At 39.1% G+C, this 21685-nt stretch overlaps 1 protein-coding gene across 1 annotated transcript in view; it reads right to left on the reverse strand.

Moving 5' to 3' along the window:
- The window catches only part of KLF8 (KLF transcription factor 8), a gene marked incomplete at its 3' end in the record, with an annotated part of 258713 nt that overhangs the window by 232966 nt on the left and 4062 nt on the right, over nt 1–21685 (reverse strand). The window contains 1 exon segment of the mRNA XM_082717462.1: nt 14457–14507. Coding sequence (XP_082573588.1) covers nt 14457–14469 — 13 coding nt within the window. The 5' untranslated portion in view covers nt 14470–14507.

Here is a 21685-nt window from a genome sequence, read left to right on the forward strand (position 1 = left end):
GATAGAAAAACATTCCATGTTCATGGATTAGAAGAACAAATATTGCTAAAATATCTATGCTACCCAGAACAATCTACACATTCAAAGCAATCCATATCAAAATACCTTCAGCAATTTTCACAGAGGTGGGACAATGAATCCTAAAATTTGTTTAGAACCAGTAATGACCCAAAATAGCCAAAGAAATGTTGAAGATGAACACCAACCAGAGCTGGTGGCATCACAATGTCTGACTTAAGCTATATTAAAAAGCTGTGATCATCAAGACAGTATGGTACTGGCACAAAAGCAGATACACGGATCAGTGGAACATAACAGAGAACCCAGAAATGGACCCTCAAGTCTATGGTCAACTATCTTCAACAAAGCAGGAATGAATATCCAGTGGAGAAAAGACTGTATCTTCAATAAATGGTGCTGGGAGAATAGGACAGCCACACATAGAAGAATATAACTTGACCATTTTCTTTAACAATACACAAAGATAAACTCAAAATGGATGAAAAACCTAAATGTAAGACAGGAATCTGTCAAAACCCTAGAAGAGAACACAGGCAGTAACTGCTTCAACCTCAGCCACAGCCACTTATTGCTAGACACGTCTCCAAAGGCAAGGGAAGCAAAAGCAAAAATGAACTATTAGGACTTAATCAAGATAGAAAGTTTCTGCACAGCAAAGGAAATAGTCAACAAAACTAAAAGGCAACCTACAGAATGTGAGAGAATATCTTCAAATGACATATCAGATAAATGGCTAGTATCCAAGGTATATAAAGAACTTAACAAACTCAATAGCAAAAATAAATAATCCAGTCAAGAAATGAATACAAGACATGAACAACATTTCTCCAAAGAAGACATACAAATGGCCAACAACACATGAAAAAATGCTCCATATCATTTACCATCAGGGAAATACAAATCAAAACCACAAGAGACCCCCTCACACCAGTCAAAGTGGCTAAAATTAACAAGACAGAAAACAACAAATGTTGACAATGTGGTAAAAGGGAAACGTTCTTCTTCTCTTGGTGAGAATGCAACCTGATACAGCCACTCTTGAAAATAGTATGAGCGTTCCTCAAGAAGTTAAAAATAAAGCCACCCCATGACCCAACAAGTGCACTAATAATATTTTCACCAAATATACAAATGTAGTGATTCCAAGGGACACCTGTACCTAATGTTCATAGCAGCAATGTCTGCCATAGCCAAACTGTGGAATGAGCCAAGATGTCCATCAACAGATGAATGGATACAGAACACAATGGACTATTACTCCACCATCAGAAAAGATGAATACTTACCATTTACTTCGTCATGGATAGAACTGGAGGGTATTATGCTGAGCAAAATAAGTCAGTCAGAGAAAGAGAATTATCATATGGTTTTACTCATATGTGGAATATAAGAAACAGTGCAGAGGATCATAGAGGAAATGAGGGAAAACTGAATGGGAACTCAACATAGAGGGAGCAATCCATGATAGACTATTAAGTGTAGGAAACAAACTCAGGGTTGCAGAAAGGGAGGTGGGTGTGGGGATGGGGTAATTGGTTGATGGGCATTAAGAGGGGCATGTGATATAAGCACTGGGTGTTATATGCAACTGATAAATTATTGAACACTACCTCTGAAACTATTATACTATATGTTGGCTAACTGAATTTAAATTTTTAAAAGAATAAATATATATATTATAAAACTGCAATCATTAAAACACTATCATTCTGGCACAAATATAGAGGCATAGATAAATGGTACAGAATAGAGCCCAGAAATAAATCCAAGATTATACAGTAAAATAATCAATGACATGGATAACAAGAACATACAATGGGAAAAGGGGAGTCTTATCAACAAATGGTGTTGGGAAAACTAGACAGATACATGCAAAAGTATGAAACTGGACCATTTTCTTACACCATAAACAAAAAGAAACTTTAAATGGATTAAAACCTAAATGTGAGACCTTAAGCCATAAAATTCATAGAGGAAAATATAGGCAGTAATTTCTTTGACAGTGGCCATAGAAACATTTTTCTAGATATGTCTTCTCAGGCAAAGAAACAAAAGCAAAAATGAACTATTGGGACTACACTATCATTTGAAAATATCTTCTCACCTTCTATAGGTTGCCTTTTAGTTTTGTTGACTATTTCCTTTGCTGTGCAGAAACTTTTTATCTTAAGTCCTAATAGTTCATTTCCGCTTTGTCCAGCAAAGTAAACAATCAACAAAACAAAAAATCAATCTACCAAATGGGAACAGATTTTTGCAAATTATATATCGAATAGGGGTTAATACTTAAAATTTAAAAATTACTCAATTCAACACCAAAAAACAAATAATAGAACTAAAAATGAGCAGAAGACATAAACAGACATTTTTCCAAAAAAGATATACAGGTGGCCAACAGAAACATGAAAAGATGTTCAACCCCACTAATCATCAGGAAAATGCAAATCAAAGCCACAATGATATGTGACCTCACAGCTGTCAGAATGGTGAAAATCAAAACACAAAAAACAAGTGTTGGTGAGGATGTAGTGAAAAACAAACCCTCATACACTGTTAGTGGGCATGCAAGCTGTGAAAAACACTATGGACGTTCCTCAAAAATATGAAAATAAAATTAACAGAGGATCTAGTAATTCCCCCACTGGGCATTAACCCAAATAAAATGGAAACACAAATTTGAAAAGGCACACTCACCCCTATGTTTATTGAAGCATTACTTACAAGAGAAGATATGGAAGCAACCTAAGTATCCATCAATAGATAGATGGGTAAAGAAGCTATGACATATTTATACAACATTACTCAGCCATAAATGTATAAAATCTTGCCATTTACAACATGAATGGATCTATAGGGAATAATGCTAAGTGAGATAAGTCAGTCAGAGAGAGTCAAATACCATATGATGTCACTGGTATGTGGAATCTAAGAACCAAAACAAATGAGCCAAGGGGAAAAAGAGAGACAAACCAAGAAACAGACTCTTAACTTGTAGAGAATGGACTATTGGTTACCAGAGAGGAGGTGAGTGGGGGGATGGGTTAAATAGCTGATGAGAACTGGGGAGTCCACTTGTGTTGAGTACCAGGTGTTATGTGGAAGTGTTAAGTCACTGTATTGTATATCTGAAGCTAATATTGCACTTATGTTAACATACTAACTAGAATTTAAATAAAAACTTTTTAATAATATAAGAAACAAAGGAGACAAACAAAAAAAGACTCTTAAAAAAAAAACACTTAAATATATAACAAACTGGTGGTTGCCAGAGGGAGACAGGTGTGGGGTTGGGTGAAATAGGTGAAGGGTATTAAGAGTATATTTATTGTGATGACCACTGACAAATGTATAGAGTTGTTGAATCATTATATTGCACACCTAAAACTAATATAATACTCTATGTGAACATCTTTGATTTAAATAAACAAATAAATATATATTTTAAAAAGATATATTGAGATGCTAAACACTAGTGATGAAGTCCCAGAACCTAAGTCAGGTTCGGTGGGGTGAGGAGGTTCGCAGCCGACGACTAAAGAATTCTTAAGACGTCGTTGGTGCAAAATGGTGGTTTATTAAAGCACGGGGACAGGACCCGTGGGCAGGAAGAGCTGCTGCCCTGGGTTGTGAGGGTAGGCATGTTATATACCCCACGTTTGGGGGGAGGTGGTGAAGGGATGGGAGATTTCAACAGAGTTCTCACATGTTAGGGAGGGCCTACAAGGTGCCGGGGGGAGTCCTTGCCCTTATGGCTTGATCAATGTCGTCTTTAGGTCAGGCACTAACATCAAGATAATTGGGGGATTCTTGGTGGGATATTATGATCCGGCTATCATTCACATTCCCTTCTACCCCAGTCTCCTCCAGTTTATGGTGGGAGGGAGACATTAGGGCTTCAGGAACTGAGAGTTATTTGCCTCTGGAAATTTGTGCTATTGATAAGGTAACCTCCCTGTTTAGGTCTCTAGGACATCTTGTAGAGCAAGGGAGATTCCTGTTCTGCAGGATTGCGATCCCCGCAAGTTAACTATTTATCGTTTTATGGCGGTCAGGGGTGCCTGAGGAATGCTACACATATGGAGGGGAGTGGGTGAAGAGGGGGTGCAAGGCTCCAGCTTTTGCTTTGTCCTCAGCCAGCCTCCTGCTCCCTCATCATTCCCCCCTGAACAATTCTGACCCTTAAATCTTTAAGGTGGTTGAAGGTGGAAGGTCTCATCTTCTATAACTTCTTCCTGCTGAATAGGGACGTAGAGCTGTCCCTGCCTACTCGGGTCAATATTGATCAGGGTAGGAATGCATAAGGGAGTTACGAAAGGCGGAGGCAGCTGAATGCAGAGCTGACAGTGAAGAGGCGTCCTCGCGTGCGGCAAGGATCGTCTGCCATGGTGTAATTATTGTAGCAATGGAGTCTCGGCACCAAGTAGAGAAACATGGAACAAAGCAACATATTAAGATTAATAAAGCGATAAGAATGAGAAGCCCAAAAAGGAGATTTGGCCATAGCCCTCCTCCAAGCCAGCAACTTAACCAATCACTAAAAGAGAAAGAAGGAGTTTGTAGGGCCTTAATCTGGGTGTTCATATCCTTTATTATTCCTGTGACATTTTTGCGATAGTCTGGGATGTATACGCAACATTCTGTCTTGATAATTGCGCATGTGCCACCCTGGGCTGCTGTCAGGACATCTAAGGCCATCCTATTTTGTAGGACTGCCTTGCGTATTTGTGAGACTTCAGTATTAAGGAGGGAGATGCCATTTAGTGAATCATTGAGTGCCTTTGTAGTATATTTATTAAGGGTTTCTACATGCCACATGACATCCTCTAGTCCTGCAGATGGAACAAAAATGGATGCTAAGTGATCATACCATTTAAAAACAGATCATGTCCATCTTTGTTTCAAGTTGGAGAGATTAGCTGGAGTTGTAATGGTTTTAGTAATGCGCCCATGAATCCAGGCAAATCCTAAAGTACAGTGACCTATCCACCCTGGAGGAAGCCAGGACCACAGGTTGGTTCCACATATCCAGTGGGTTCTGTTTGGAGCTGGCCATCTAATGCCAGGTCGCCTTGCCCAGTCAGTAGCAAACCAGTCAGTAGTCTGGAGTACTAATATTTGGGAACACATTTCTAATGATAGCTATCCCCGATGTCATGTGTTATTTGCCCAAGTACCATATGTATGATTTCTTTTGTTCCCAGCATAAAACTGCCTTTTGACTGAGCCTTCCAATCAGTGTGGGTATGAACCACGAATATGTATCCTATATTTGATATACACCATCCTTAGTATAGCGATAAGGAGGGTTTTGTAACTTAGGCCCATATTTGATTGGGGAATTATGGCTTGATAGCAATCCCCTTTCCTTCCAAATAGCTCCATGGGCATGTAGTACCAGGAAAGCATATTTGGAGTCAGTATAAATGTTAATTCTTAGGCTTTGGCAATTGCAAAGTGCTAGTGAGCACTATGGCATACCTAGCTTTTCTTATTCTTTCTATGAAAACTACTGTCATCAGAAAACCAACTGTCATTCGTATTTTTAACAGGGGCATCTTAAATCTGGCCATATAGAATAAGCAAGATCAATAAAAATAAAAATAACATTTTTGCTCTATAGAGAAAGAAGTACAGTGGTCAGGTTCAGGCATACAGGTAACTAGGTTTAAAGTTTGACAAGTTTTAAGTATTATTTCTAGCATATCTGTTAGTGTAGCCCAGTATTTAATAAGTCAACCTCTATCATCCATTGGTGGCCTTTGGCTTCTAAGACAAATCTGGACCTGATGTGAAGTCATTACAGTCAGGGACTGTCCCATAGTGAGCTTTAATGCTCTTTTTATGAGGAGGGCTGCTCTATGCTTAGCTAAAGCATCTGTTTGCAATTGCAACTCAACAGAGGTGGCCTCTAGGATAAATATGACTAAGGGATGAAACCAATAAGAAGACCTTTGAGTGGTCCAGGCTTAACAATATCCTGATTACAGAGGATCACTGGCAAGTGAGAAAATTTGTCAAGAGATAAGGGGAGTCCCCCATGCATCATTCAATCCACTCATAAAGAAAGTGGGGTCATCCATTATCTCCACAAGTCCATAGTTAATCCTATGGAGTGTAATAGGTTGGCTTTTAGGTAATTTCATTATCCCAGCCACACATAAGGTGTTAGTTAAGTTATACAATTGTAGGGGAATCAATAACATTTTTTCAGTTGTTTAATCACGTGCCACGGGATTCTGCTAATATCCCCACAAAATAATAAGAGTGACTAAAGAAGCTATTGTGCAACTTCTCTGAAGTTTACCTCAAATTGTTTAGCTTAGGTAAACAAACATTTAAAGACAATCAAATCTAGAATTTAACATCCATAAAGGCGTGTTACTAAAACACAATTTTTCTCTCTAAAGTAACCCTCATTTCCAGTGATAGCCAAATCAGGACTAATTCACTTGTGACACAGGTCCAGTTTTAACAAACTTGGCCCATTATTTACATAATCTCAGCAATAACAGCGAGTGTGATCAATAGATCTTTTAGAATCTGCTTTGCTGGAACTTTGTATAAGGAATCTCTAGGTTGAACTTTTAGTAGCCTCTCGGGCCAGAAGCCAAGCCCTGTACTTGCCATCAGGCATGCCTGCAATACCTTTGGGCGAATTCCTCTTCCTGAGACTGCACCTACCAAGGAGTGACATTCTTTACTCACCTGGTGAGGCTGCTGGGAACTCTGTAAGCAAGGTATCAGGCCAACAGTCCCAAGGGGCTTTATGGCTCCAGGTTGCATAAAGTCAACCTTAGTTCCTTTAAACTGTCTGGTCATATCTGAGTCTTTTCAAATATGACATCCCAGTCAAAGCCTTGGTAAAACAACCAGTTTCCAATGGTGTCCTGTTACAAGGAGAACAGATTCTTATTGAATTTATGCAAATGACTGATTGCCGTGAAGAAAGAATACTTAACTGAGACCTTTTGGTTTCAGAGGGTTCAGATAGAGAGAAAAGTTGATTGCTTTGAGCACTTTTACATCTCTGTAAGTTACAGATAACTTAAGGAAAAGTATCCCTAGTCTGGAAGAGCAAACATTAGAGAGAACCAGCAATGTTTAAAGTAAGACAAAACATTAAGAGACACAACACTATAATCTTTTAGTTCATTTAGCCCCATGTTACTAATTCTGGTGAATGCAGCTTTAGTTAGTTCTGGAAATTCTTACCCATTTCAGTTTTAGGATTTTCAAGTATATCAAATATCTGTATTTGTCCTGAAAGTCCTTTATAGGAATCTCCTTGAAGATAAAACTCATTTTACAAGAGAATTAAAACAATTATAAATGACAAAAACTCAGAATGGATATGGTTAGAGCTAAAGAGACATGGGAGTTTACAATTTAGCTGCAAGGAAATCAGGTTATTTCTGTGATACATAACATTTCCATAATTACAGTATCAAGCGATGATCTCTCAAAACATTAAAACTTTAGAAAGTGCGTAGAATCTCTAGAATAGTTATAGCATTTTCCCAAATGTAACCCAAGGTTTATCATTGGTTCAGTAGTACTTCATGAGCAACTTCACATACCAAGGAAAACCCCGAGTTAAAGAGATTTACAATTTAAATCTTGTCAATATTTGCTAAAATCTTAGAAAGTTTTAAAGCACATACCTAAGTATAATTAGGGATGTTAAACACCTGATAAACAAAACATAGAAACTGGATTTTCTGGACTGGCAAATAGAAAACTATTTACATTTTCTTAACAGCTGATCAATTGATCTAAGAAAACACTGTCCTTTTGAACAGAGACAATTTCAGTCTTGTACCAATGTACCTTTAAAATCCATTCATTTCAATCTTAGTCCATTCTTGACCATAGCTAAAATTCCTTTTCTGAAGATTTCCCTTCACAAACCTTCTACAACTTTCCTTTGCATTCAGGTTTTGTCCCAAGCTATTTCCTTCCAAACAACCATCTCATTTAGGACAAAATTACCTTCCTTTACCTTCAACAAAATGTATTCCCATTCCTTAAATCTTTCTTACATATCTCCTTCTTTCCTACATACAGAGTTTCCCTTTATTTCCATCAGTCTTAGTTACACTAAGCAGAACTTTGTATTCTTAGAAACACCTTTAGTTATTAACCAATTGTAAACTGTTACAACAGAATTCTTCAGGTGGCAATTTATGAATCAGTTAAGTGGAAAACAAGTTTACCAGCAGATTTAAATACTCTTACTTTCTTTGCAGTAAGAAGTCAAAAGCACAAACCTACATCCAGTAATTAAGGACTTAGCATTTTATCCTGTTTGGTTAAGACCTAGATGTCCACAATTTAATTCCATTTGTCATCCAAGCAAAACTTTAAAACTTTCAGGTTACCAAAGACTCTGAAAGCTACTTCAGCAATTACCCATTAAAACTTTGAGACAGACAATTAACCATCAGTTTAGTCATTTCTTTGCTAACAAATTTTAATAAATAACATGAGCTTATTTGACCTTCAATAAACTTTCATAGAATAAAAGTTTCACATTTACTGCTGTAACTTCAAAGATGCATCTTATCTTAATTAAACCAACAAACTTAGTTCCAATAGTGATTTACGTTCCACCTGGGCCCACTCCACTTTGAATGTTTACCTGAGACATGCGTGGGAAGATCTGGAGAGGGGGTGTTAGGTCCAGGGGGTGCTCTTCTTGCTCCTTGACAGTGGAGAGAGAAGGAGCTGTGGTGCATGATCTAGAGGCTAGTCATGCAGGCTGCACACACGTTGGTGCAGAAACAGGAGAAGGGGGAAACAGAAGAAACAAAGTGCTGCCAGGAGGCAGAGAAAGGATTCCCGGTTTTAGAGCTCATAAGCCCCAACAGAGGAGCAGACACCATGCTTTCCCACCAGCAAGGGGGGAGGGGTTAGGCAGTCCAAGTCAGGCCAGAGAACACAGGGAAAGTTCCCCGAAACAAAGAGAGTTTCGGCAGCTGCTTGGGAATATTCCTTATGGTCTCTGTCTCGAGTTAGACCAACCCCAGTTGGCTCCAGTTACAGCCATTAACACGGGAAGTGAGTGAGGGAGAAGCCCCCACATCTATTAGGAGAAACAGAAATAAGGTCAGTCCCCTTTGCTAGGGATGGCCCAGCAACCTGGGTTTACTAGAAGAAGGCTTATTTATGTAATTATCATCGAATATGTCAGGAGAAAGTTTACTAGCTGACTCATTTGGGCAAACACATTCCACAAAAGCCCCTTGGTCTGGGGTCCTGGTGTAGAGCAATGAAGGCCTAGGTATGAGCGGTGAAGGTATCCTAGGTCCATTTGCCCTGTTTCCTGCAGAGATCTAACTGATAGATCCCACAGAGGCCATGTGTTACAGGAGCTCGGTCCTTTCCTAAGTTTTGCAATCCAAATTATTTCCAGTGGGTTAAAAGGCACCCCAAGGTAGAGTCCTTGGGAACTGAAGAAGCCTACTGAGGCCATGCTTCCGGAAAAGTAATGAAGGTCCATTACCAAATCCCCTGACTCCTGGGTGGCGTCCCACACAGGGTGTGTCAGAGGTTTTAGGTGTCAAAAGCGACCTGAGGCGTCCCTCAAGATACGCTATTGATCATCATCCTGCCTTCCCCGAGAAGGCATTCCTGCCGTAAGAGGCCCTGGAGGGGTGCCAGCGTCCCTCCACTTCCCCATCGCATCCTAGGCTACAGATGGGTGCCTGGTGAATGGACTAGGAAATTGTGCCATGCCAAGCCATTGTCTATCCTGAAAACTGCATACTGTTTTGCCATATTATCCCATGGAAATACTAGAAAAGTTTGGCAAAAGGAAATTACCCAATTTCATAGCTTTAGGCGGTTTGCAGAAGACACTGACGAGAAACAGTAAAGATTGAAATCCATCTTGGTCTATGCGACATTCCAACACATGTGGTCCTTGCAGCCAACTTCCCTAGGAAACGGTCCCCAGTTGCATTTTAATTCAATCGGGTACTGGTTTCGGCCGGCTCCCAGTGGAGGTCCCGCGGCCAGAAGTGGCTAGACTGGGCATGTGGAGGGGATCACATTAGATCAATCAGGAGGAAACCTCACACGGGAGTCTTAAGATTGGCAGCCGTCCTGGTGACTTAGGTGGCTATCCCATGCCCAAGAGAGACAACTTTCTATAAGAACAGGAATAAAGAGAAGCCATCAAGTTTCTGGGTCTTATTGCCATTCCGGCCAGGGTACTAGCTTACAGCCAAAAGGCAGACGTTCTCCTCCCCATAGAGTAGCCATGGGCTAGAGGATTACAGCCTGAGCAATTGACATGCAAGTGTTCCAATAAGACCATACTCCTTGAAAAATCCCTGGAATGAGAGTAAAGCAAAAGGAGAGAAAGTACTCACCAATTTTGCACCGAAGCTCAGAGTCCAAATGTAAAGACTCACAATCCTCCTGGCTGGCTCGCCAAAAATGATGAAGTCCCAGAACCTAAGTCAGGTTCGGTGGGGTGAGGGGGTTCGCAGCCGACGACTAAAGAAAGAATTCTTAAGACGTCGTTGGTGCAAAATGGTGGTTTATTAAAGCACGGCGACAGGACCGGTGGGCAGGAAGAGCTGCTGCCCCGGGTTGTGAGGGTAGGCATGTTATATACCCCACGTTTGGGGGGAGGTGGTGAAGGGATGGGAGATTTCAACAGAGTTCTCACATGTTAGGGAGGGCCTACAAGGTGCCGGGGGGAGTCCTTGCCCTTATGGCTTGATCAATGTCGTCTTTAGGTCAGGCACTAACATCAAGATAATTGGGGGATTCTTGGTGGGGTATTATGATCTGGCTATCATTCACATTCCCTTCTACCCCAGTCTCCTCCAGTCTATGGTGGGAGGGAGACATTAGGGCTTCAGGAACCGAGAGTTATTTGCCTCTGGAAATTTGTGCTATTGATAAGGTAACCTCCCTGTTTAGGTCTCTAGGACATCTTGTAGAGCAAGGGAGATTCCTGTTCTGCAGGATTGCGATCCCTGCAAGTTAACTATTTATCGTTTTATGGTGGTCAGGGATGCCTGAGGAATGCTACACATATGGAGGGGAGTGGGTGAAGAGAGGGTGCAAGGCGCCAGCTTTTGCTTTGTCCTCAGCCAGCCTTCTGCTCCCTCATCACTAGTATCTGTGATTTTTTACCTTATTTGGGAGTAAGTAATCAAGATGAGTATTTAGGGTGGGTTCTAATCTAATATGACTGGTATTCTTATAAAGAACTGGAAAACACCTTGTGAAGAGAGGGAGACCCACATACAGGGAGACAAACATGTAAAGACAGAGGCAGAAGTTAGAATTATGCTGTTGCAAATCAAAAAATGTCAGAAGCCAAAAAAAAAAAAAGAACCAGAAAGAATCTTCCCCTAGAGGTTTTTGAGGGAGCAGGGTCCTGCCAACACCTTAACTTCATACGTGTCACTTCCAGAACTATGAGGGAATGAGTGTTCTTTGTTTTATGCCAACCACTTTATGGTGCTTTGTTACAGCAGCAAGAAACTAATATACCTAGCATTCATTTACATGTAGATGTATCTCTGAGTTTGTGTATATCAGGATGGCTATTTCTGAATGTATATGTGTATCTCTTTTTGGGTACCTGTATACATAATCTATATATTGTTGGCCAGGAACATGTGAAAGGATGTGTATCTGTCAGGAAGTCTCAAAGTAGGTAGCTAATTCTTCTCAACTCATCAATTCATCCATTCATTCATTCACTCAACAAACATTTCCTAGACAATTTCTATGCACTAGGTACTAGGGGAAGACATGACTAAGACATCCTTAGACTGCTGAGTCTAGTGCTTTGAGAGCCCAAATGTAGAAATAACCTTTTATATACTTACTTCTGCTCAATACATCCTGTTATTTCTCTGGTCTTTTTCCCATTCAAAATAAGACATTTAAAATGTAAATAAGTAACTTATAATAAATAGTTATAACATCTGAATCTATTGCTTTCCTAATTTAGGTACTTGAAAACAGCATAATGTGTCACTTAAAGGCAAGGGCTCTGGTGTCAGATCTGAGTTCAAATCCCAGATGCCAAATGCTAGCAGTGTAACTGTTTATTTAGGTAATTTCTCTGATTCTTGATTTCCTCATTTGTAAAAAAAAAAAAAATAGGGAGGGGAATATAATATAATATATATTTATATTATATAAATGTAATATTTATACTGGGCTAACACAGTACCAGGCACTCAGAAGCAAGTTCCCTTCTGCCCTTTGAATATGCAAGAAGAAGCTGTTTTGCTTGAATACTTTTGCCACAATAAGAGTACATTTCTTCCAGTTGGCAGAATGGTGCATGGGTCATAAGATCTGAAATACAAATTTGAGATTCCCAAGGTCACTCTCTGTTTAAGCCTACCCAGTTTATGAGGATGCTATTTCCTAGTTTATTTTGAATCAAAACAGGACAAATTTAACATACCATCCCAAATCTACATTTAAAGACAATACAGCCAAAGAATGTATTGCATGGAGCACTGGGTCTTACATGCAAACAACGAATAATGGAACACTACATCAAAAACCAAAGATATACTACTATATAGTAACTAACATAACATAATAAAATAAAAATTAAAAAAATAAAAAACTTTGAAAAAAAAGTTGAAGTTACCATTACTAACTCTTAGCTACTGATGACTACTATTATGCCCATAGCATAGCTGCAAAGGAAAACTGCAACTGTGTAGATTCCAGTGATGCTTAGAGAGTCTTCCCCTGCAAGTTCTCAACTGTCCTAGAGTCTCTAACCATCAAATTACATCAAGAAATCTATTAACCTCAAGGCACCCTGAGTTGTAGGGTCTGGTAAAACAGTTTGAAGGGTTGTTCCATGGAAAGCTTTGAGTTCCATACTTCACATAGTCAGTAAATTGACATTGTCCCCACCCCACATTGGAGATGGAGGACCTCAATCCTCTCCATACAGCTGGTATGCTTCAGGCCCTGAAGTAAGAGAATACGTTGACTTCATTTACCTCTCACTCACTAACAACTCTGAACATCATTTTCAATTATCTAAATCAGACTCACTGCTCCCTTTTGAATGAATAAAAACTCTATTAATGTGGGAATCTATTGCCTCAGAGCTCTTCAAAGCTTTCATGTGCTACCTATGAAACATTTCCAGCCAACACAACTTTAAACTATTTTCAAGGAAATTTAAAAATATAGTAATATTTCAGCAAAACAATGCTGTAGTCAGATCAGACAAAAGCACCATGGAGATCCCCATAGGTTGAGGTGATGTAGAGAAAGCAATTCAACATCAAGGAATTGCTTCAAGAAATAACTGCTGAGGTGTAGGATATAAATACAGCATGGGAAGCAAGAGCTAGGTTTAAGACTAGACTCTACCACTTACTAGTTATACAACTCTGAGAAAATCACATAACATTTTTAAGCCTCAATTTCTAAATCTGTTAAACCAAACCAAAACAAACAACAACAACAAAACATTAGTTTCACTTACTTGTAGAGCATAAGGAATAAGACCGAGGACACTAGGAAAAGGAAAGGAAAGTGAATTGGGATAAATCGGAGGGGAAGATGAAACATGAGAGACTGTGGACTCTGAGAAACAAACTGAGGGTTTTGGAAGGGAGGGGCATAGAGGTATAGGTGAGCCTCGTGGTGAGTATTAAAGAAGGCACGGCACATATTGCATGGAGCACTAGGTGTGATGTATAAACTGAATTTTGGAACACTGAAAAAAATTAATTAAAAGAAAGCATTGGGATTAATAAACTTTGATATTCTTTAGATTTTTCCTACACAATATGTTATCCATCCAGAAGTATCTGCACACCCAGAAACTTGTTAGAAATGTAGAATCTCCTCAGGTCCCACCCCCAACTTTCTGACTCAAAATCCGAATTGTAAGAAAATCTGCAGGTGATTTATAAACAGTAAAGTTTGAGCAGTGCTGACCTAGGTGAGGTAGAAGAGAAATGAGGGAATTTATATAATTTCATCAGGAAATCAGGAGGCCACAATTGGTGGTAGGTATGAATGGGGGCTTAGGAAGTATAGAAAAGTCTTGGATCTATTACTATAGGTTGGATGAGAGAATGGTGAAGCAGCCAAGATCTCTCCTCAGAAATTAAAAAGTCTGTATTTACAGTGAGCCTAATCCAAGTATGTATGTATGTATGTATATATGTATTTTGAGTATAATTGACACACAATATGTTATATTATTTTTAGGTGTACAATCTAGTGAATTGACAGGTTTATAAATTATTGTACTTTTTTTAAGGGAGAAGGAATGAGAGCAGATAGTGATTATACAAGTACTAACATTTACTGACTGAACATTATATGTTAGGTACATTTTATGTGTTATATAACCATCATAACAATTTTACTACATAGGTATTGACAAGAATTTAGAACAGTGTTCTAAAAAATGTTACCTGCTATTGTCATTTGCAATAAATGCTGTCTTGATCTGCCAACCAAAGGAGCTAGAGGAAGGAGAGGAAGATCCAAAGTAAGAGACCTACTTTATTCATTTTATTGAAACATCACAGAGGGAATGTGAAAGCAAACTAACGTTTGCCCATATTTCAAATGCTTTAAGTAAAATTCTTCTTTCTAGGAAGTTGTCTGGCTTTGGTTCTGAGTTCTTCCCACCTCACTCTGAACAGTAAAGACTCTAACCTGGAAATAAATGACTCTCAGCTTGAGGAAGATAGGATAATTCTATTTATAAAAGGCAAAGAAAATCCCAAGAAAATGCAGCAGGACCTGTACAGAGATATTGGATTCCTTTGAACGTAATCCATCCCAGGATCTTGAGAAAAGTTTCATCCAGGACAATTATTTTGGTACTTTTGGGAGGGGGGGAAGCTTCCCTCTCAATGCCTACTAGGACTAGCAATCCGTGCACCCCGAAGCTCTGGGCTGAAAGTGGAATCCTTCAATACCAATTGCCACTTTGGTCAGCAGTATCAGGAAAAGAAATTTAAAGCCACTGGGAAAAAAAAAAATCATCGAAACATGAAGTGTCCCAAGCCTCAACTGAGGACCACAAAATGTGGAAAGTTCCTGTGATTCAAGGGAATCCAAGAAAGGAGAACACAGCAAATCGCTGTCATCCTGTCTAATTCTAAAGCACAGTCATTACATTTGTGAATGAAACTTTTGCTACTTCTCTAGTACTAGACATATTATCAGCTGCTTTACTTTAGACTGCCCCCTTTTTCATACAGGACTGTTAACTCTTTAAGAATGCACTCACTAGGCTGCATTAACTGGCTTTTAGGCCATTATATAATAATTGATTAGGTGATTTTTAAGCTCCTGGAGGAAGAAAATCCTGTGAGATCCAAAGTGCCAAAAAAAAGAAAAGAAAAGAAAAAGAAAAGGAATGGTGTTCTGGCCATTTTGACCTCAAACTGCTTTGCAAAGTAATAGGAAGAGATTTATCACAAGAAAGGACCAGGCCACTAGGGATGCACTGAACCCTGCAAACTCCCAAAATAACTGGACTTAACCTGGCAAGCAGATCAGATAGGTCAGGCTTACAGTACATTGACAGACCTCCAAGAGAATGCAGGAATCTACCACAAAATCAGTATGGCCAAAATAATGTTTGGTACAGGGGGAAAATTTGGAAGGGTCTCATCCACATGTAATGATCCCCTTATAACTCCGCTCTGAGAACCCAGATATGGAACCTCAACTCTATGGTCAAATAATCTTTGACAAAGCAGGAAAAAATATCCAGTGGAAAAAGACAGTCTCTTCAATAAATGGTGCCTGGAAAAATTGGACAGCTATATACAGAAGAATGAAACACAACCATTCTCTTACACCATACACAAAGATAAACTCAAAATGGATGAAAGACCTCGACGTGAGATAGGAATCCATCAAATCCGAGAGGAGAACATAGGCAGTAACCTCTTCGACATCAGCCATAGCAACTTTTTCAAGACATGTCTCCAAAGGCAAAGGAAACAAAAGTGAAAATGAACTTTGGGGACTTCAGCAAGATCAAAAGATTCTGCACAGCAAAGGAAACAGGAGGCAACCCATGGAATGGGTGTTGTGCACAAACGATGAATCTTGGAACACTGCATCAAAAATTAATGATGATAGTCATCATAACATAACACATTAAAAAAAGAAAATAATAATAACTCCTCTCTGATTTAAAAAGGTGTGCTTATATTGCCTGACCCTAGCCTCCTCATAAGAGCTGAATTCTTTATACCAGGCAAACTGACTCAAACCAGGTCTATCAGTGCTCAGTTTTCTACGCCTTGGGAATTGGAACTAAGAGAGCTAGCCATTGCCTTCCCATATGACCAAACTGTAACATATGAACTCAGGAGATGAAGAATCTATGTCTTGCCCACTGTGTGTTTTAATCTGCTAGGTGAGAAGAAACAATCAGATATGAAGAGGGAAGTAAATATGAGACACATAAAGAAAACCAATTAATGTTCCTAAGAACTCCCCATTTGCAAAACCAGTTCATTCCCAAGATACAGTGACATTTTTCTTGCATTAAAACTAGCTCCAGGGACGCCTGGGTGGCTCAGTTGGTTAAGCGGCTGCCTTCGGCTCAGGTCATGATCCCAGCGTCCTGGGATTGAGTCCCACATCGGGGCTCCTTGCTCGGCAGGGAGCCTGCTTATCCCTCTGCCTCTGCCTGCCATTCTGTCTGCCTGTGCTCGCTCTCTCCCCTCTCTCTCTCTGATAAATAAATAAAAAAAATAAAAAGAAAAAAAAATCCTGTTTAAAACTAGCTCCAGATGGGTCTTATCCTTTGCAACCAAAGAAAAGAAATGAATAAACAAAATGCCTAAACGGGTAGATGCTGCTCAGTTCCTGGTAACTATCAACATGCAGCAGGATAGGCCTAGTAATGCCATACATTTAAAGTTTTTCAAGAAAGCTGCTCACCTATATTTAACACAAAATCTTCTACATTTTATACACTGGTAATGAAATCAAATTTGGGGAAAAAGATAAAGTATATCTGAGACCCGAATATGGTTTGTGGGCCTTTAAATTGTGACGTCAGTCAGCAAGCTACCTGCTTTACTTGTTGTTTTCTTACTTCTTTGGGTTTCCACCTGTTACTGTCTTTTTCATATGCGTCCATATGTGCAGGGCATTATACTGCTAGCAGGGTCCAGAGTTAGTGACCCATTTGGATCTATTTCCTTCTTGGTCTTGCTGACCATGATTAAAACCATGGATTTGGAGGCAAGGTACCCAGGTCCAAATTCCAAGTTCTACCAATTATTAGCAGAGTTTCCCCAGTTTCCTTATAGGCATGGTCATAGGTCTGGTGTGCTGTAATTTCTCCATTTATCACATGGATATAATAAATCCAGTGTTTAGAGTAGTACCTGTCGCATTTATTATTGGTGGTGTTGCTTTATCATTACTTATTATTAAATATTGCTTGATTAGCTGAATAGTAGCCATTTTTACCACTGTGGGCTCCCAGAAAGTAATAGGTCTCACAATTTATCACTGATCTGCAATGACTCTTAGAGCTCAATGAATGCTCATGTTTGTGTCTACTTTCTAGCACCAGTAATTCTGATGGCCTATACCAACTGACCCTCAATGTCAAATATGACTCTAGTTTCTCTGCAGCACTGCAAGCAGCTATTTATACAATCCCTACTGTTTTGAATAATGAAGAATGAATATGGGGGGAAATGCTCCTAATTCTTTTCTTTTCTTTTATTAGAGAGAGAGCACAAGCAGGAGCAGGGGCAGAGGGAGAGGGAGAAGCAGACTCCCTGCTAAGCAAGGGGCCCCGACAGGAGGCTTGATCCCAGGGCCCCAGGATCATGACCTGAGCTGAAGGCAAGATGCTTAAGTGACTGAGTCACCCAGGTGCTTGGATTCTGTCTACCTCTTCAGTCTTTTTTCCTGCCACTGGTCCAGAATTTCCTTATGTTTCAGCCATAATGAAACATTCACTGTTTTCTAAAGACACCATCTCTCTGGAAGCTCCATGCATTTACATATGAAATTCCTTCAATCTACAATGTCTCCTTTCTTTACTTTCCTACCTTGAAAAATCCTATTTATACTTTATGATTCAAACATCACCTTCTCCAGCAAGTCTTCTCTTACCGCTTCACCCCAGTTACCCCTCATCTTTCCTGTTCATGTTAATAATTTGCTTATTTGTCGGTTTCCCAATTTCTCTTTCCTTGAGTTTATTCAAATATCTTCTGACTTAAGCATCTTTATTTACAAAATGGGAATAACCCTTTTGTGAGTTTAAATGAGAAGTATGTAAAGGGCTTAGCACAGTCCTTAGCATATAGGAAGTGATCAACAAACACTGGATGTTAGCTAGAACTTTCTCTCTCTCTTTCTCCCATGTGAGCTCCAGGGTAAGGCTAAAGTCTTGCATTTTTGTATTTCTAAACTGTAGCACAGAGCTAGCCAAATAGAGGATTCTCAGGGTATGCATGCTGAATGAGTAAATGAGATGAATGAATGAATGTTGTTTCTCCCTTTCAAAATCATCTGCTTTATACAAGTGGAAATGGTTAATATAGAGAGCCAGGTTTAAGTAAGTCAAAGCTGCAGATCACATTCTGCTAGAGCAAAGAGGACCAAAAGAAAAAAAAAAAGCACTCTTAACATTTTAATACATTTTCTACTCTACTACCACCCCATCACTGACCAGAAAAAGTGCCCACAGCTCAGGGAGCTATTAGAAAGACCAGTTTTCCAAGAAACAAAATACTGGCCATCTCAGCATCAGGTGACACTAGCTATATAATAACATTCTTTGAGACTTAGGTGTTTCCCTGAGACTCTGTGGAGAAAGAATATTGACATTACTACTTCTCCAGCAGCTGCTATTGTCCTACCTATATTATCATCACTGGCAGTGTTTGCTAGCCTTATCCCTTCCTTAACCCTACCTCATCCTCCTTTATCCCACATTACGTAGATGTTCATTACCTGCCTTTGGTTATATGGTTTTTCCTGCTTAAAATATCCTTTCTTGTGTATTCAGGCAATTCAAACCCTACCTACAATTCAAGGTGCAGTTAGGCTCCACAGAGAAAATAACACTTGATTTGAATATCATGATATGAATAGGAGCTTACCAAAGAGAAGAATGGAGTAGAAGGAAAGGTGGAGGTGGGGTAGTTCATGTTGTAAGAGGAAGAAGGACATTTCTGGAAATTATTTTTTTCAAGATATTATTTATTTATTTGACAGAGAGAGATCACAAGTAGGCAGAGAGGCAGGCAGAGAGAGAGAGAGAGAGAGAGAGAGAGAGAGAGAGAAGCAGACTCCCTGCTGAGCAGAGAGCCCAAAGCATGGCTCAATCCCAGGATCCTGAGATCATGACCTGAGCCAAAGGCAGAGGGTTAACCCACTGAGCCACCCAGGCACCCACATTTCTGGAAATTCTAATAGCATAAATGAAGCAATGTGTTTGTGAAAGACCATGTTATGCTCAAGAAGTAGCAGTATGTTTAATGTGGCTCCTGTGATGAGGAACTCATAGGCAATAAACAGGAACAGTGGCTGATGACAAACTGAAACATCTTACTAAAAGGCAGGGATTTAATCCTACAAGTGATGGGGAATCTTTGAAGGATTCTGAGCATATGACTGGTAAGATAAAAACTATATTTTTAGAAACATCCTAATATATAGACCAGGGTCCTTATTAGGTTGCTAGGAATGGCACAACAAAGTACTAAAAACTGGGTAGCTTAAACAGAAATTTGCTGTCATGGTTCTGGTGGCTAGAGGTCTAAAACCAAGGGGTCAACAGGGTTAATTCCTTCTGAAGGCTATGAGGGAAGAATCTGTTCTAGGTCTCTCTCTTTAATTTGTAGACGGCTTTCTCCCTATACTTCTCATATCACCTTCCCTCTACTGTGAGTCTTTCTTTGTATACAAATTTCCCCTTTTTATAAAGACAACAGTCATACTGGATCAAGGTCTGTCCTAATGACCTTATTTTAACTTGATTACCTCTGTAAATACCCGTTCCCCAAATACAGTCTCATTCTGTGGTATTAGGAATTAAAATTGAAAAATATTTTGAGGGATGTAATTTCATCTATAACAAAAGCCATAGAGAATAGAGGCAGATAAAATGACAGTAAAAAGGCTATTTTAATAGTCCAGATCATACATGTTGAAAAACTAAGTAAAGGCACTACAAGTTGGGGTGGAGAACATACCAAGATCCAAGAAGCAGAATCTGGAAGGTGAAGAGAAGAAAGAATAGTAGATGACTCAAGACTTCATTGTTTGGTTGATTATGTGACTGACAGGGATAGAAATAGGATATAGAAATAGGATAGGATATATAAACCTTCATATATATATGAAGGGTTTGATGATGAACTCAGTTTTAGACATACGAAGGATGAGGTGTCAAGATGTCCACTTAACAGATAAATGGGTAGGTCCAGTCTCAGAAAAAACATTCAGCTTGGAGATGCAATTTATCACACAGGCCATCATCAGCATATAAATGACAGTTGAAACTCTTAAGTGGATGAGATTATGCACACACATAAAAGGTTATAGAATGGCTAGAGAAGAGAAAGAAAACAACAGTCAGAGAGGTAGAAATCCAAGATAGATTATTGTCATGGAAGACAAGGAAGGGAAGGTTTTAAAGAATGATGAAATGCACAACTTCTTCAAATGTACTAGAGTCAACTATGTTGAAAACCTAAAAGAAGAGAAAGCAATGGACATGACAATTAGGAGACCTTCAGGTAAATTTAGCAAGAGCAATTTCAGTAGTGATTTAAGTAGAAACTGAAGAAAAATGGAATAGTAATTTGAGTGAGTGTTGCTAAAGAAAGACTGATTTAGACCAGGGAAAAAATGTGTTTGCAAGCTGAAGAAGACAAAGCAGTATAGCACAATAGTCAAAGCATGGACTTTGTAGAACTTGGGTTCAGATCTCAGCTCCACCACTTACTATATGTGTAAACTTGGGCAAGTTGCTTGACTTTTCTGTGTCCCAATTTCTCTAACTGAAAAATGGGGAAAATAATACTACTTACTTCATAAACTTGTTATGGGCTTTATATAAACTGCTACACATTAAAGTGTTGAATAGAGGGCCTGGCACAGAGAGGATCCTCAATAAATAGGTGGGGATAGTTGGATGGGTGGTAGAACTAAAGAAGAAAAATAAATCAAGGAAGATGGGAGAGAAAGAAGCTGATGGAACAACTTCTCAGAAGGTATAGAAGAGAATGGTTCCTCTTCCACTTGGGTATAGCACTTTACATTTCATTAGTTTTTTTAGGGCCTTAGTTTCTTCATCTGTAAAATGGGAATGGTAATAGTGCCTATCATACTTATGAAAATTAAATGAAATCATACATGAAACACACTTCCCCACTGGAAAGAACTTGGGAAGAAGGATAGTGAATAACCTAGGAGAACTCATATGTGCCAACAACACTAAAAGCTTAGAAATTTTCCAAGTCAATAATTTTCACCATTTCATAATAGGATAAACTAGTACTATAAAATCTTATGATGTTTTCATTAAAAGTTTAAGCATTATTCAAGTGCTAATAAATTTATTATTGTTTTTATTAAAGTACGTGGAAAAGACTTTTAGTATTTAAGTAGTTTCAAATGTGCTTGAAACTATTTT

This window comes from Mustela nivalis, assembly GCF_964662115.1.
Source record: "Mustela nivalis genome assembly, chromosome: X".
Classification (NCBI taxonomy): domain Eukaryota; kingdom Metazoa; phylum Chordata; class Mammalia; order Carnivora; family Mustelidae; genus Mustela; species Mustela nivalis.